Here is a 15,200-nt window from a genome sequence, read left to right on the forward strand (position 1 = left end):
GGTGAGGTGTTCCAGGCACGTCCCTCTGGGAGGAGACCCAGGGGAAGACCCAGGACACGCTGGAGGGATTATATCTCTCGGCTGGCCTGGGAACGCCTCGGGATCCCCCCCGCAGAGTTGGCAAATGTGGCTGGGGAGAGGGAAGTCTGGGCTTCTCTGCTTAGGCTGCTGCCCCCGCGACCCGACTCCGGATAAGCGGCAGAAGATGGATGGATGGATGAATTGAATTTGACTGCTTCTCAGCAGAGTTGCACCTTGGTGTGAGATGCTTTTGGGAAGTCCAGCTGCCATGGGGAAGTTGGTTTTACGTGGATTCCAGCCCCCAAAGTTTTCTGACGGAGCAAAGCTAAATGTACCATGCAGTTTAGTTCAACACATTCCCACTCCTACACGCTGCTTAATCAGGAGGCCTTTGAGTTGCTTTTCAGTGGACATGGAGCTGCTCTACAACTGCTTACTGACAGTCATCGCTTTGTGGTGGTTATTTAAGGCATTACTTGCACCAGTGGTAAACAGTGACAGGAAGGTAGTGTAGTCTGGGGAAGCCTTGAACCTGCTGTTTTGTCATTTATTTTCAAAATTATTTCTACATTTTGAACTTCAGTTTAATATTCAAATAATTTTCTTCTGCAGTGGATAAAAGTAAAATCTGGAAATTTGAAAAATTGAGCCTTTTTTTACCAACTCTACTTACAAACGAAATTCTTCTTAAATGCTTACAGATATTTACAAAAATTGGCGCATTCGCCAAATTTTTCATATCCTGGAAGTCTTACAAACAGGATTACTCTTACCAACATCTCAATGCCAACACGTTTGAACACAATTAGCATATGTGTTGTTTTCTGCAATTTTGGTCAGTAAAATACAACAGTGAAACCATTGTAAAGGGATTTGTTAGTATTTTAAATAACTTTAGCTAAAGTGCAAAGCATTTTTACGAACATTTGGATGGATCCTGTCCAGGTGTGAGAATTTTCCTCAAGGGAAAATTAAAATATGTTTCATCCATTCAATTCATTCATTTGAGTGTAAATCACCATCAAGACAGATTTAATAGTGTTACTCGTCTTCTGAACACTATCTGTGCAAAAGACTGCACAAATGCTGGGTTGTTTCCCTCAACAAGATATGGAAATGTGTGGAGTGACTTGACTAAGTGACTTCGTCCAGCTGAATGTGGTCTTTTTTATTTGTGTTCTTTTTATTCTAATTAGTTAATTACACCCTGGCCAACTGGTTAATAACACCTATCAGCCTTACCTGGAGGATGCATAAGATACAGTACTGTGATTTAATGTTAAAATGATACAAAGCAGATGTTAATGAGTTTGATGAAGAAGTTTTGTTAAGAAAAAAAAAAAAACAACCAAACAAAAAAAAAACTTAAAGGGGTGCTATTATGGTATTTCAAGTTTTCTGAGCTTTCTACAGTGTTACAGTGTTGAATCCTCATCAGACATATGAACAGCTCTGTTTTTTATCACCTAAACACATGTTTGAGTTTGAGTTTGAGTTCTAGCGCTCTCTCTGTTCAGTTTCCATGGCGACAAAAAACCCGTCATTTTAGAGAGTTTTTTTCTACTTCGAAATCCTTGTGACATCCCGGGGGGTAAGGTTCGGTGATTGGTTACCTTCTACTAGTTAACCAGGGCATGTACAAATACGTCAGGTGGGTGGAAAATGTCGGATAAAGTTATTTCGAATGATGGCTGGTGAGTTTACCAAAGAGAGACATCCTGCTGCATTCGTTGCTGTGGGTTGCTGTTTTCCACTTCGTTTTCAGGGTCTGATTCAGGTTCCAACATGTAGGGCTGTATGCTATGTGCTGACATTGTATTTTGTTTTTTTTATTGCGTTCATATTAGCCTAATCCTTCTGTTTATGAGATATGTTACAATGACAAAGCAGTTGCGGTGCGCGCTTCTCATGTAATGCAGTGGCAGCTGACCTATCAGTGGCAACTTATATCTGGCAGGAGGCGGGGCTTAATGCGGAAGAGTCTCAATCCACCCGTTTTGCCTACAAGCTGATCTGACAGCCTACGGAGAGGGTCGCCTGAAGTAAATAAAGCAATTTGTGACAATAACTCGATCAATCCCAGCCCTTCTGGGCTCAGAAATAAAAATAAATTAGCTTGAAATGCACATAATAGTTCCACTTAAAGAACAAGTTCACTAAGATTTGTCAGAAGATATCAGTGAATGAGGCCCATTGTTACATTATTGTTTAAAATTACATTTACATGCATTTGTCTGTAAAGGTTTTAGCCAAAAAATGTTCAAGTTGCCATGGTGAATTCCACAACTGTAATGTTACAGGAAACTCTGGGCCCAGTGCATGGGCCTGCTTAACAAGCAACTGGATATGACAAGTAGAGTGTGACACAAAGTTAACTTCACTTGTTTGGGGTTTATTGTTTTGACTGGACTCATTTTGGAACACAAGTAGCCTACCTCAACATCAGATTAAATTTGTGTTTTTTGTTTTTTTTTTCACTTAAATTCCAAAATGTTCACAAAGATGGAATGAGAAACAAAAACCAAGTCATCATTTTCATTTTGTAAAGCTGTGCAAAAAAGAAACAAAAATCTTCTGTGAGATTTAAATGATGCTCAAAATACAGCATCAAGTAAGATGAAGATTTCAAATCCCACGTAGAACCTCATTTGCTGAAATTCTTGCTTTGTACAGACAAAACTCTATTGAATTATCTTTTCATCAGTATCTGAGGCTTCTTGTCTCCATTTGCTTTTGCCAGTAAAAGAAGTAAGTATGCAGCACAGTGTGAAAAATAGTTTCAAGTCATCAGTTTTGTTTTCTAAATGTTGAATCAAGATGCAACAAAATAAACACAATTTCCTTGTTAATTAAAAAAAAAAGAAAATAACTCAAAATACGTTTTGTGTTACATTTTGTGTAACAGTGACATTTAGTTAATTTCAGGATGTAAAATAAACAGGATTCTTTATTGGGACAAACTGCGCATGATGAAGATGTATAGAAGTAAAAAAAAAGTTTTTTAAGTCACACAGAGTTGATTTTTTTTTCTTTTTTTTTTTTTTGTTACAATACATCAAAAGATTTTTCATCAGCACTTGTGCACTTTTCCACCTCCCCAAGATACATCACATCTCTTTCATAAACACCCATAAACTGAACACAGCTGTCATTGTAACATCAGCTACATGGATTCTCTGTAGCCTCTAATGAGCTTCAACTACACAGCTAAAAGAAAACCCTCAAATCTCATGGTCACATCTTGAACTCATGTGTCATGTTCACATCTGACATTATTTTCCATAGGTGGGGGAATTGGAGGGTCACATTTAAAGCGTTTGATTTAATGTGATGTTGCTTATGTATTTCACACCTTTCGGCCATTATCTGTCATAACATTCTCATGTTGATGATTCATTTTGCCCTGGGACATATATGCTAAATCTGCATGATATAAAACACATTTAAAGAATCTTTTGAAACAAGACTCTTTGAAAAGTCTGTTTTATCTATAAAATCCTTCACGTAAACATCCATAACTAAACAAACAACAATCAAACAGTTTATTATGACTTAAATCTCGGAACCTTAGCTAATTCGCTTTATCAGAGCTGCTTTCTTGGGGGCCAAATCATAAAAGATTAGTGATCAAACAGCTGTCATAACATCTACAACAGCTTCAAATTAACAGAAAATATGAAAAAAAAAGAAAAAGTAGGAATTGCCATTGCATTCTGAAAATAATTCTAAGAGCTCCTCTTTTTTTTTCCATCAGTCATGATAGAGTCTCTCTTGACCCCATCAGAACATCTCTATGGCTTTTATGTCTCTTGCTAATCCTCCACCTGTCCCTGCTGACCAAAATAAGAGTATATCCAGGGTTAAACTTAAGGTCAGTGTTCAGTGGGAACTGCTACAGTAATTAGTTTGGTTAGAATCTTATTGATCGACCTCCACATTCAGAATTCTATGGGGAGCCTTTCAAGAGAAGCGAAAGAAAGGCGGCTGAGGGCAAATGCAGTGAAGAGGTGTAGTGCAGTAAAATTTAGAAGGATCCATTGAAATGTTTTCTGTGTGCTGTTTCTTTTCTTGTTAACTTTGAATGTTAAAAAACCATTTAGCGCCACAAAAATTGAAGCCTCGTTGGTTTTTGTCGACAGTGAGCTTTTTTTCCTCAAGTCCTCGAAACACTTGTCGTATTCTTCTATGAAAGGCAGATGAGTTCAATTAAACAAATGTCTGAAACGAAAAGCAAAGTGTTTAGAGTATTAAATACTGAGAAATAAGGTGTGATTAGGATTTAACACTGGCAGAGTAAAAGTGAATGAGTGAACTTGTTGAACTTAATCACGAGGAAGGTCTTAAACGTCGTCCATCTTTAAGGACTTCTCTTGGCATTTACTGTAATCATGTCATCATTTCACTCTGTTTATATCCTGTGTGCCACCCCTTATATCCCTTTTCTCCCCACCTCCAGGGAAGCTGGCGCAGAAAACTGGGGCACAGAAGGCTGCCAAACACTCGCGTCAAACACTGTCCACACCAAATGCCTGTGCAGCAGGATTTCCACGTACGCAGTGTTAGCGCAGCAAGCTAAAGACCCGGTAAGTCACCAGTGCATAGACTGATGGCAGGCTACAGACTTGGGGGTGGGGTGGGGGTGTTACTAACAAGGGAACTACTACCAAGGGCTAGTCACTGAGCTGCCACATCTTTGTAACAAGAATTTAGATGGCTTTCCTGTCAGAATGCAACCACTTCTTCTATTGTTTCTTGTTATTTTCAAGAGAAAGATATGGATGGGTGATGCTGATATGATTGGCTGAGTGTGAATGTGACATGTCATGCTTGATATCTTGCAAGAAAATAGGTGCAGCCTCAATGGTGCCATCAATTTTGAAGCTTTTTATTGTCGTGTACATGATGCTATTTTGATCACACTGCCTTTAGTTGTCTAATTATATGCTGACACTGTCATTCACTGCTTTCTAGAAGTTTTTAAAGCGTAAACTCGATAAAGGTCAGGTTGTTCGCCGAGTTATTCCCATGTGATGTGAAGGAGGAAGAGGCGTCACGGAAAAGGCGTCAAGAGATTTTTATTGTGTCTGGGTGTGATTTTTGCCTGCAGCACATAACCTGCGCTTCTATAAATAGTTAATGTGGGTTGCAGAGTGTTTGACATGATTAAAGAAGGCTTTTTAGCATTAACAGGGGATGCCTGTTCTGATCTTACTTTATGATGGTAGTAGTCATCCAAATAAACATTAACTCTTCTCAGAGCAACCGTCTTTAATTCAGATACAGCAGTTCACTAACTGAGTAACATGCCCCAACATGTTCCCAGTCATTGCACATCTTTTATCAGTACACACCCAGTTTGTTATTCATACCTTCTTTGTTGCACTTTGTAGTTTTCCCTTAGCTGTATTTTCTTCTTAGCAGCCAACTTTTGCCACTATTTCTCCTCTCCTTTCCACCTTATTAACACTTTCAAATTGTCCGCTCACCTTATGAAACGAAAAAGGCTCCATTTTGCTTTGGCTGTACATTTTTCTCCATGGTTACTTGCACCTAACTTGCCCAAAAAGGACAATGCCTACATTTAAAAAAAAATGGTGCATGCATAAAGGAATGAGATTAGGCATATCAGCTTTTCTTTTCTCTTTCTTAATGCTTAGTGTTAAAAAAAAAAAAAAAAAAAAAAAAAAAAAAAACAAGCCAGCAAAGTAGTTGCCCAGTAAGCACTGGAGGGTTACTTGCAGGAATGTAAAGTGATTGCATTGAAGGGGGGATTTGGGGGAAGGAAAAATTTAACCGACCGAGCTGGGATTCTGGTTTGAGCTAAAAAAAAAGAGAGACAGAAAGAGGGGAAAAGTGGATGTTGTCTCCACTCAGACGTTATGCATTGCCAACCACAGCGATAAAGAGCTGTGCATTTATGTGGACATCAATCCCCCGTGTGACCTTTTCAATGTAAAAGAAGAAAAAAAAAAAAAAAAGAAACATTACTTCTCAATAGCTTTCACTAGAGCTGTCCAATGGGGTGGTATTTACGTATATTAATCTATCACCTTACAGTTTACTAGACTGAAGACAACTTTACTGTTATCAGTTGCAGCCGGCTGCTGTTTTCCTTATGAAAGCTTTAAATCCTTTTTAACTGCATCATACTTTACCTGGATGTGACCAAACAGAAGACAGGGACAGTTAGCAATTAGCTTGGAAACACAACACAGCATTTTTTGGCTCATATATTTCCCATGAGAGTTGAAATTTTGTTTTGGTTCTTAGTCTTTGATTGGTTTGTAACTATAAAATTCTGTCTACTTCTGCAGGTATAGACTGAGGCTCATTTAGTGGAAGGTACTATAATAGCTGGCAAAATAATTTAAGTATCACCACTACTGTATATCCAAAGTACTAAACTGATCTGCAGGTCCAAAAAGCTTTATGTTGTCCACTGTATCCTGTAGGTTTTTACAGTCTTGAACATTTGCTGAGAGCTGAGTGGTTTAATTCACCTAAAAATCAACATCAAACAAAGTGGTGTGGTGATTCTCGAGGACATATAGTTTTAAACAATATATCTTAACCCCTTAACCTAACCAAAAGAAACTTAAACTTATTTTCAACAACTAATTGTCATCTCAGCAGCAGGTACTAGCCTTGCGCTCTAGGGTTGGGTAGCCAGGAGCGTTTAAATGTATAGGTAAGTGCCCGCTTAATCAATATCATAAGAAACCAATATAACTTGCATAGCTAGCATAAATTAATCAATAGCAGTCACCAAGATATTTAACTTTTTGTCATGGCAACCAGTAGTGTATGGGGATGATTTTCCTCAAAAGAAAGACATTAAAAATTGTTTAAACCTCTGGCAGACTCATCCCTCCGGTGAGTACGTTAACCAATTTTGAGAGCAAAGGGCCAATTCACTCATTTTCTGCGAATGTATGTAGCCCAGTGGCAGTAACATAAAAAGGCAATGTAGTGATCTGTCTTTTTTTTGTATATGATTTTATATGGGGGTATGGACTGCGCATGTGCAAACACATTATTGTGATGATATGAGACAAAAAGGCAGAGAAGGACTGTGCCTACGGCCTTGACCATACAGCAGAAGGGTGAGTTGTGCAGCTTCTCTGCCTGGCCAGGAGGAGGTGCTATTGAGCAATTTTTATTTAGCTATGAAAAGCGCTAATTGCCATCAGTTTCAAATTGAACGATATATGAAATTATCATCTGAAAGATTATGTTAAAGACAATAATTATAAAAGGACGTATAAAATATATAAACTAATTATTGAAATGGAACGATTACAAGCATTTCTTTCTGCTTTCTTCCTTTAATTCCGCTGCTCAGCAGACATACTTGGTCGGGTTACTGTTTTCAGAATATTTCTTTCAAACAAAGCTGCTATGCTCTCCTCACCTAAAGCAGAAAAATATAAAGCAAGTCAGGGAGTGTTCTTGCTTGTGGGACTTGACCACTGTACAAGGCCGAGGGTTGGTGCAGTATTTTCATGAATGATTTCGTTGTATGGAAGAAGTAAAATGAGAGTGGTGTATTATGAAGGGTTCATTCTGTATCGTCTCCTATCATCCTTTCCTTTGTTTAATAACCAAAGGAAAAAAGGTTTTTCACGTACATGGTGCAACCAGTTTTCTCTGAAGGCTTGTTAAGCTTACTCTCCACAATAAAGTGAAAAGTTTTGAAAAAAGGAAGTTAAAGTTCAATCTTACTGCTGTTTCTTCCTATTGAAAGTAACCAGCTTATACTGTGCAGGCAGGTGTTCCCTCCTGCTGAGTTTCCCTGGGCACTGGCAGCCGATTGAGGGCCAATTTGGGACTCCTGGGAGGGATTAGATGTCCCAGTGGCCTTGAAGCAGCTGGAATTCCCCCAAGAAGGACTGGAGGGAGATGCTGCAGACAGGGAGATCCAGACATTTCTGCTTCCCCTCCATAACAACTCTGACAACTCTAAAATAAAGAATAGAAAGGTGTTTTTTTAGTCTTCCTGAGGTATTGTGTGGATTTGGCATCCACATATGCAAGGCAATTTCTGAGTCATTGCTCCTGTATCCTTAAAGAAATTCAGAAAGGTCAGACACAATCAGACCATTCACCAGAGCTGAATCAGCATTGAGGAAATGGATCCTGTTATAAAACCACATAATCAGCTGCTTTGCAAGCTAGAGTTATTTATTGTACACTGTAACATAGAAGTTATTATTCCCTTCAGCTTTGTCCCCTGAATTTCCGTCCTTTTTATAGAGTGTTAAGAGGGTCAAAATAAGGTGACGGCCTTAAGGTGAGCAACTGCTGTTATTCATTATTTGGTCCTCATAGTTTGAATTACTTCACAGGGATCTGGAACCTATTAGAGAACATTAATTCCCATAATATGACAAAACATGATGGCTATGACCTTTACGCTGAGCAGGTCACTCCAGCCGATGTTTCTGCTTCCTGTTAGCCCTCTTCCAGCTGAACAGTATTGACTTTTCCCTTTCCACACAGCAAGTAGGCCAGAGGTAATGAGTGAAAGTGGGTTATGAGGGAAAGCACATTGACTTCTGTGGCATTTGTGACATCAATGAAAAGCGTAGTAGTCATTAGCGAGTCGTCATTCGGCCTACAGTATGACCATTAGACCCAGTGCAGAGGACCAGAAGGTATGGGTCACTGTTTTTGTGTCAATGGCTCTTAGTCGGTAGGTGTGAAAGCTGGTGCTGAGTGCACTTTCCTGCCTTAGGGTGCCCCAGAGGTACCTTTTTACTCCAGCAGAGATTGAATTTTGTAAAAGTGGAGGTAGGGGCTAATTGAAAAGGAAAAATAGATAAGGCACAACCAGACACGCTAACACAGGCAGCGATCAAGACATGAATAAAGATATCCATAAAGGCTTGGAAGTCAGGATTAATGACAATACGAGCATGACGTAGAAGCTCTGAACAGACTCACTTCTTTGCAGTTCCCAAGCTGTAAAACTGCTGGAAGAGATCTGGGTATCGGCAGCCCAGTTCTGACAGCTTATCCCAGGCCATGGCACTGGAGGTCAAGGCGGACTGAGGATTAACCTCCATGTTTAATAGAAAAAGGAAGGGGTAGGGAGGCCATAAAGAGATGGAGGGATTTAGAAGTAGTGGTGCCATTACAGGCCGTTTACAGTGGAGTGAAGGATAGCCAGTTAATCCTGTTTACTTTCTATAGCCTCTGAGATTTCCGCATGTGTATTTGTATGTATTCTGCTGTATGTGTTTTAGTTTCTATAGATAGACTGCCTCTGCCAGACAAACTACAGAGGTTTGTACTTCCGAAAAAAGCAGATGAGGGAGTGGAAGAATGAGGAGTTGATTTGGTGAGGTTATGAAACTGTACAATAGACCAAGCAACTTATTTATAAAAATCACTTCTCTGGGAATATAAACCCTACGGACATGTACTGCTTCCACATTGCTTGTAGAGATCATGGGATTTGAAGTTTAAAGGAAGTACCAGCTTTTGAAAAGTCAGTTTAACATTTAGTGCCTCAAGTCAAGAAACTGACTTTGCTTCAGGCATTTGTGAGCTGCTGTCCAACTCGTGTTGACATGGAAATTAATTACAGCTTCAAATGCCTCTTTCAGGCTTGTTTTCATAACTGCAGTGGGATTTACGGCTTGCCGCTCGCCCAAGCAGGTAACCAGAAATGTTAGTGAAAAGGTCAGTTGTTCAAACAGCACCTGAGACCTCAATTCTGTCAATGTAGATGAGCACACAAACAAACCCATCGACGAGGAGGAGGGAGATAACAGCCGGCACTGAGACAAGGGAAGCCTTGCCTGTTTTTATGTTCCCTGTTTCTATGTAATTTATTTATAAGCCAATTACTGCATCAAAGTACTTTTCTCACAGCACAGTTTCAGAAGTGATGTCTTTGTCCTGTAAAGGATTTCTCACAGCTGCTCATACCTGCCACACTAACTGCTTTTTGGCCTCGTCATTTTCACAAAATGATCGACTCTGTTCGGGAAGAATAAAATCTGTTTTGTTCACCATCATTAGTGCTGAAAGATACCTAATCAGGATAGAAACATTTGAGAGCTCAGTCTATTATTTAGACTATTTATGGCCATGGCTCTTGATTTGACTATGGATAGGGATGACTAAGGCATGGCAAGATGGCAGTTTATATTTTACATCATTATAATTGGAGACAGTGTTGAGAGGGGAAAGCAGTCTGCCCCATATGAAGCAGAACTCCAAGGTTACAGTATGCAAATACCATGCACTTGTCAACTGTAATTAAAGGATGAGAGTTTTTCCGATGTATTAAAGACTGCATGAAATTGCATTGGAAACTTTAAATACTTTGCTACATTAATTAAAGGTCGTCCAAGTGACAGTAGAGATTATAAGTAAAAAGGTGAAATGATTTTGCAGCATGTCTCTGCTTAAAGATACATAATGGCTGTATGGCAAGGACATGATCATTTGATGAGATACTTGTAGCTGAGTGGAAAGTGTGGTTTTGAAGGTGTTCACTCTTTATGACATAGTCTGAGAAGCAAGAAATCATAATGCATTGCATGTTTGTGTTTTATCTTGTTTTTCTGTCAAATTTGACCAGTTGTGAACAAATTTTGGAGAACTATGTCAGAGATGAGCAATGGTTTGCATAACGACATTGGTATTCTTACTTCTGTTATTCATTTTCAGTCAGCAAGCGCTATAAGCCCTGGATAAAATGTTAAAAGAACTATGTCAAAGGAGTAAGACCAGTTGGTGATATAATGGCTTCACTTAACAGTAAAGTGACAGGCCTGCAGGTTGTCACAACTCAGGGAGGTTTATGGTTAGGTTTAAGGCCACAGAAGTCATCACTTTTCAAGGTAGCCTCCCCTTCGGTGTCTGCTGAATTTATTCATGTAAAGCTTTTTAACGTGCATTTTTTTTCTTGACAGCTAAACATCTGTGTGTGTTTGTATTTACACTAGTTGTGTAAAAAAAATATAAAAATGACTTAACTTTATTAGCTCTATAGCATTTTTCAAGGCCCAAGTATTTTCACAGTCTAGAAACCACATAGCAAAAAATACCTTCTGCTTTTACCTTAAGACCAAGACCAATTCTAAATGGTGATGTGTGTGCTGTAAAATGCTAAAATGCTAGCAAGAGAGGTGGAAGGAAGCGCAAAGTAACGTGATTTGTATTTTTACGAACTCAAAAGACACAATAAGATAATTTAGTCGTTTAGTTTTCAAGAAAACCAAAAATAAACAAAAAACCTTATTGTATCATAGTTTACAGTTTATCCACATTCATGTATTAATGTAGAACAGGCAGAATTTTTTGTATGTGAGCGTGATTTATGCTAATTAGCTTGTGTAAGCTTGCTAATTTAATGGATAGCTGCGTTTTAAATGTATATATTATTTTTTCTGTAATGAAAGTGGGTTTTTTATCATTTAATTGTTATCTAGGAAATGCTAATCTGAAGAAATAATTAAAGATAGATAGCGGTACAAAACCATCTCTGAGGTACTGACCTGAACATGTCCTGGAACAAAGAGAAACAAGGAATTTATCATCACGTAGCGAAACTCGGCTTGTTTCTTGAGATGAGAACATCTTTTAAAAGATTAAGATTTACAAGAGACATCACATTGTCACCCTTTGCACAAGATGAAAGACATATTGTACTACATTAGCAAAGTGGTGATGAATAAAGGCATATACACCTAATGGAAGTTCTGTAATGGTCCCCCATGGCGAATCCATTAATCCATCTAATGTGTAATTTCAGCATTTTAAATTGTCACATTTTTTCTTACAAAGGAAAAGGTGATGGAGTGATATTTGAGTAAGAAATTAAGGAGGCGGGGGGGAGAGTTGGAGACGAGGAAGGGAAGGAGGGGGTGGCAGAAGGATAGGTAAGAGGTGGAGGGAGGGGGGGGGGTGTCAGTGAGAAGAGATAAGTAGGTTGAACTTCCTGTGCTGAAAATAGCTATCTTCTCCATCACATGGTAGCCCAGCTGCCCAGGGGAACCTGGCCATGTACAGCAGAGCCTCAGCACATTCTTTCCAATCTGTACTCTGTCTGCTTTTCACCCTGCTAACACACACAAAACACAGTCGCACGTCTCTGCCAGCTACAACATGATACCGCTTTGTCTTTTGTAGGGCAGGTCATTTATGTGACGCAACGTAGCCTCATGTCTGACGCGTCTGTATGGATGTTTACTCTCTTCATTTCCCCTTTTTTGTATCATTCCACCATATTCAATAAGTTGCTTAATGTCATCACACACACACATGACACACTATTCAACAAATTGACACCTTAAGAAAGAAATTTTTGGATTTATATTGAACACATAAAAAGTGGGTGAACTTTTTTTAAATTTTTTTTATTACAGCATAAACCAGATGAAGGGAGAAGATGTTCCGTTAGTGTGTAAATATGTTATGTTTGTAATTCCCCATGCATCCTCTTCGTTGGATCTGTCAAAACTAAAAAAAAAAAAAAAAAAAGAGAAGAGGAAAAAAAATAGCTAATATATCCTTTGACCTTTCCCTCTACATAATATCAAAAACAATCATTCTCTGTTGTCTTCCCTCCTCCTCTGATACCTCCCATATTTCCTTAAGCACATGCTGATCATATGCCCTCTTTCTCTTGTGTCTCTGCCATCTTATGAGGCGGTTTTGATTATCTTTCACCTCTACTCTCCACCTCTTGTGTGTTTGTGTGTGTGTGTGTGTGTGCCGTATTGGTATTCCGACCGATCCCAGTTTCCCTGGAGAAATTGGCTTCCTTTGATGGGCCAGGGAAAACCACTAAAAGGGAAGCTTTGACTTTTCTCTCAATTTCTTCCTTCCCTCCCCTCCTCTGCTCCCTTTTTTCTTTACACTTTCTCGTCCTCAACTCTTCCCGCCGCATCTCTGGCTGAGTTTCTCTCATACTCATTCTTTCCACGTTGCATTCTTGATTCCTTTCTGGGAGAATAAAGAACTCCTCTCTCTCGCTTCAGTCCTCTGCACCCAGATTGTAAAGACACAGGCACCCATTCCTGCAGCTTAAACACTCACTCTCAGTTAGTTATCACATTTTCTTTGACGTGCCTTTGTGTGTGCGAACATATGCTCTGATCGCAATAAAGGCTCATTCAGAATTATTTTTTTTTCTTTTTCATGTTTTTTTTTTTTTTTTTTTTTGTTTTGCATACCGTGATAAATCTTTGGGATGAAAGAAAAGACTAGAGTCACTGCAGGAGGTAAATTGAGGTAAATTGCATGATTGAGGAGATAAAATAGAGACAAACATCAAACCCATTTGGGACACAGTGGGATGTGTGATTTACATCCATCTTCATTTGCCAGATCCTCTTCCTTTTGAAAGGACATCTTGGGAAAGGAGGTGTGCTACACATGAGGACTTGGGTTTCTTCATTTAGCTGTTCGGTCTACTTCCTTTATCATTGTACGCAAGCCTGCGCTACACCCTAACCTCAAGATGTTTACAAAAAGAGAATAAACAGTCATTTTTATTCTTTACATGTCGATCATAGATACATAAAACTAAACGGATGCTATCATTATACTTCTGAGGTGTGTAATAGGTCCTGTAGGTTAGAACACAGTGGTCAAGATAGTTGCTATTCATCTTACAGAGGTAGCTGCTAATAATGTGTAATTAAACAGCTCCATTTACAGTAATGGCAATTTTGATTAAAGATAATTGTATGTAATTAGCAGGAGCTACCGAAGGACTTCAATCATTTAAAAAGGAAGGAAAGAGTTAATAGCAGCTGCAAGAAAATGTTAACAAAAACATAACATAGAGATTGATAAATGAACCTACATCGATTGTAACCCTATTCCTGATTTTTCTTTGTGTTTAGGAAATGGGTCCTACCAGCATGCCCTCTGTGCCCCTCATGGTGGGGTGCGGGGTCTCCTGCACTGCTCTGCTCATCCTGCTACTAATCTACGCTGCCTTCTGGAGGTGAGTACACACACCCCACACACTTATTTGACGGTGTCATGCCAACGCCTGCGCTCAGCGGTGCTTTTCTCTCCATTTATGCTAATAACGGGGCCAATTCTGAAAGTTTAATGAGGAACAAATGGTTCAGCCACAGCACGGCATGGTCATGATTAGCGGTCTTTTCATTTTTCTGTTTGTTTGTTTTGGTGAAATACGGCAGATGGCTAAATCAGGCTAATGACTGCTGTTTTCCGAATGACGCCATCCGGCCAATCAGTCTGTCCGTAATTCGCACGTCACATTTGTTCTCTTTTATGCTTCATGTCATTGTTTGACTTTTTTTTTTCTCTCTCTCTTCCTCTGCTCTGTAGGTACATTCGATCGGAGAGATCAATCATCTTGGTGAATTTTTGCTTCTCCATCCTTGCCTCCAATTTATTGATTTTGGTGGGACAATCTCAAACGCTCAGCAAGGTAAAGCATAGCCAGGCATGCATTACATACACAACACGCATACATCCCAGCTGGGCTTCCATGTTAAAACTAGTAAAAGAAAAAAAAAGGCTTACGACGTCCGTTAACATTTCACCTGACCAGGTCTTTTTCAGTGCCTTCAGAAACAGAAGTGTCACTGCTCATGTGGTTCAGCAGTAATCAAGGTTAACGCGGTGGAGATCTCAGAGAAGCAGGCTGATATTTTTGGCAAACAGCACTCTAAGTTGTCTGACTAAGCGAGGTTTCACTGTGTGGTGGTCAGTATCGATCAAACTGGAGAACACAGTCTGGCCAGATTGAACACCATTTCCTCCACACAGCTTGTGCTTCATCAGACTCCTTTTTTTCTGACCATTTGCTGTTTTTTGTAAGGGTCCAATTTATTTCTACTTATATATATATATAAATGTATATATAATTTTTTTTTTTTATGCTTTTTTTCTGTTTTGGAAGACACCCTTAACTCAACCATTTTTTTTTTTTTCTTGATACTCCCTTTAGGGCCTCTGTACTGTGACGGCTGCCTTCCTGCATTTCTTCTTCTTGGCGTCCTTCTGCTGGGTGCTGACTGAGGCATGGCAGTCCTACCTGGCCGTCATCGGCAAAACCAGATCTCGACTCATCCGCAAGCGTTTCCTGTGCCTCGGCTGGGGTGAGCCGCCATAATAATGCACACAAAGAATTTCTTGTGAATAGGCTGCTGATTGAGGCACAATGGTGTGACATATATTTG

General features: G+C 39.4%; 1 protein-coding gene across 1 annotated transcript in view; it reads left to right on the top strand.

Moving 5' to 3' along the window:
* The window catches only part of adgrb2 (adhesion G protein-coupled receptor B2), a gene marked incomplete at both ends in the record, with an annotated part of 173,106 nt that overhangs the window by 112,908 nt on the left and 44,998 nt on the right, over positions 1-15,200 (top strand). Inside the window, 4 exons of the mRNA XM_079258835.1 lie at positions 4,478-4,604; positions 13,887-13,990; positions 14,344-14,446; positions 14,969-15,119. Coding sequence (XP_079114961.1) covers positions 4,478-4,604; positions 13,887-13,990; positions 14,344-14,446; positions 14,969-15,119 — 485 coding nt within the window. The remainder of the gene's footprint in view (positions 1-4,477; positions 4,605-13,886; positions 13,991-14,343; positions 14,447-14,968; positions 15,120-15,200) is intronic.

This window comes from Telmatherina bonti (assembly GCF_933228915.1).
Source record: "Telmatherina bonti genome assembly, chromosome: 19".
Taxonomy (NCBI): domain Eukaryota; kingdom Metazoa; phylum Chordata; class Actinopteri; order Atheriniformes; family Telmatherinidae; genus Telmatherina; species Telmatherina bonti.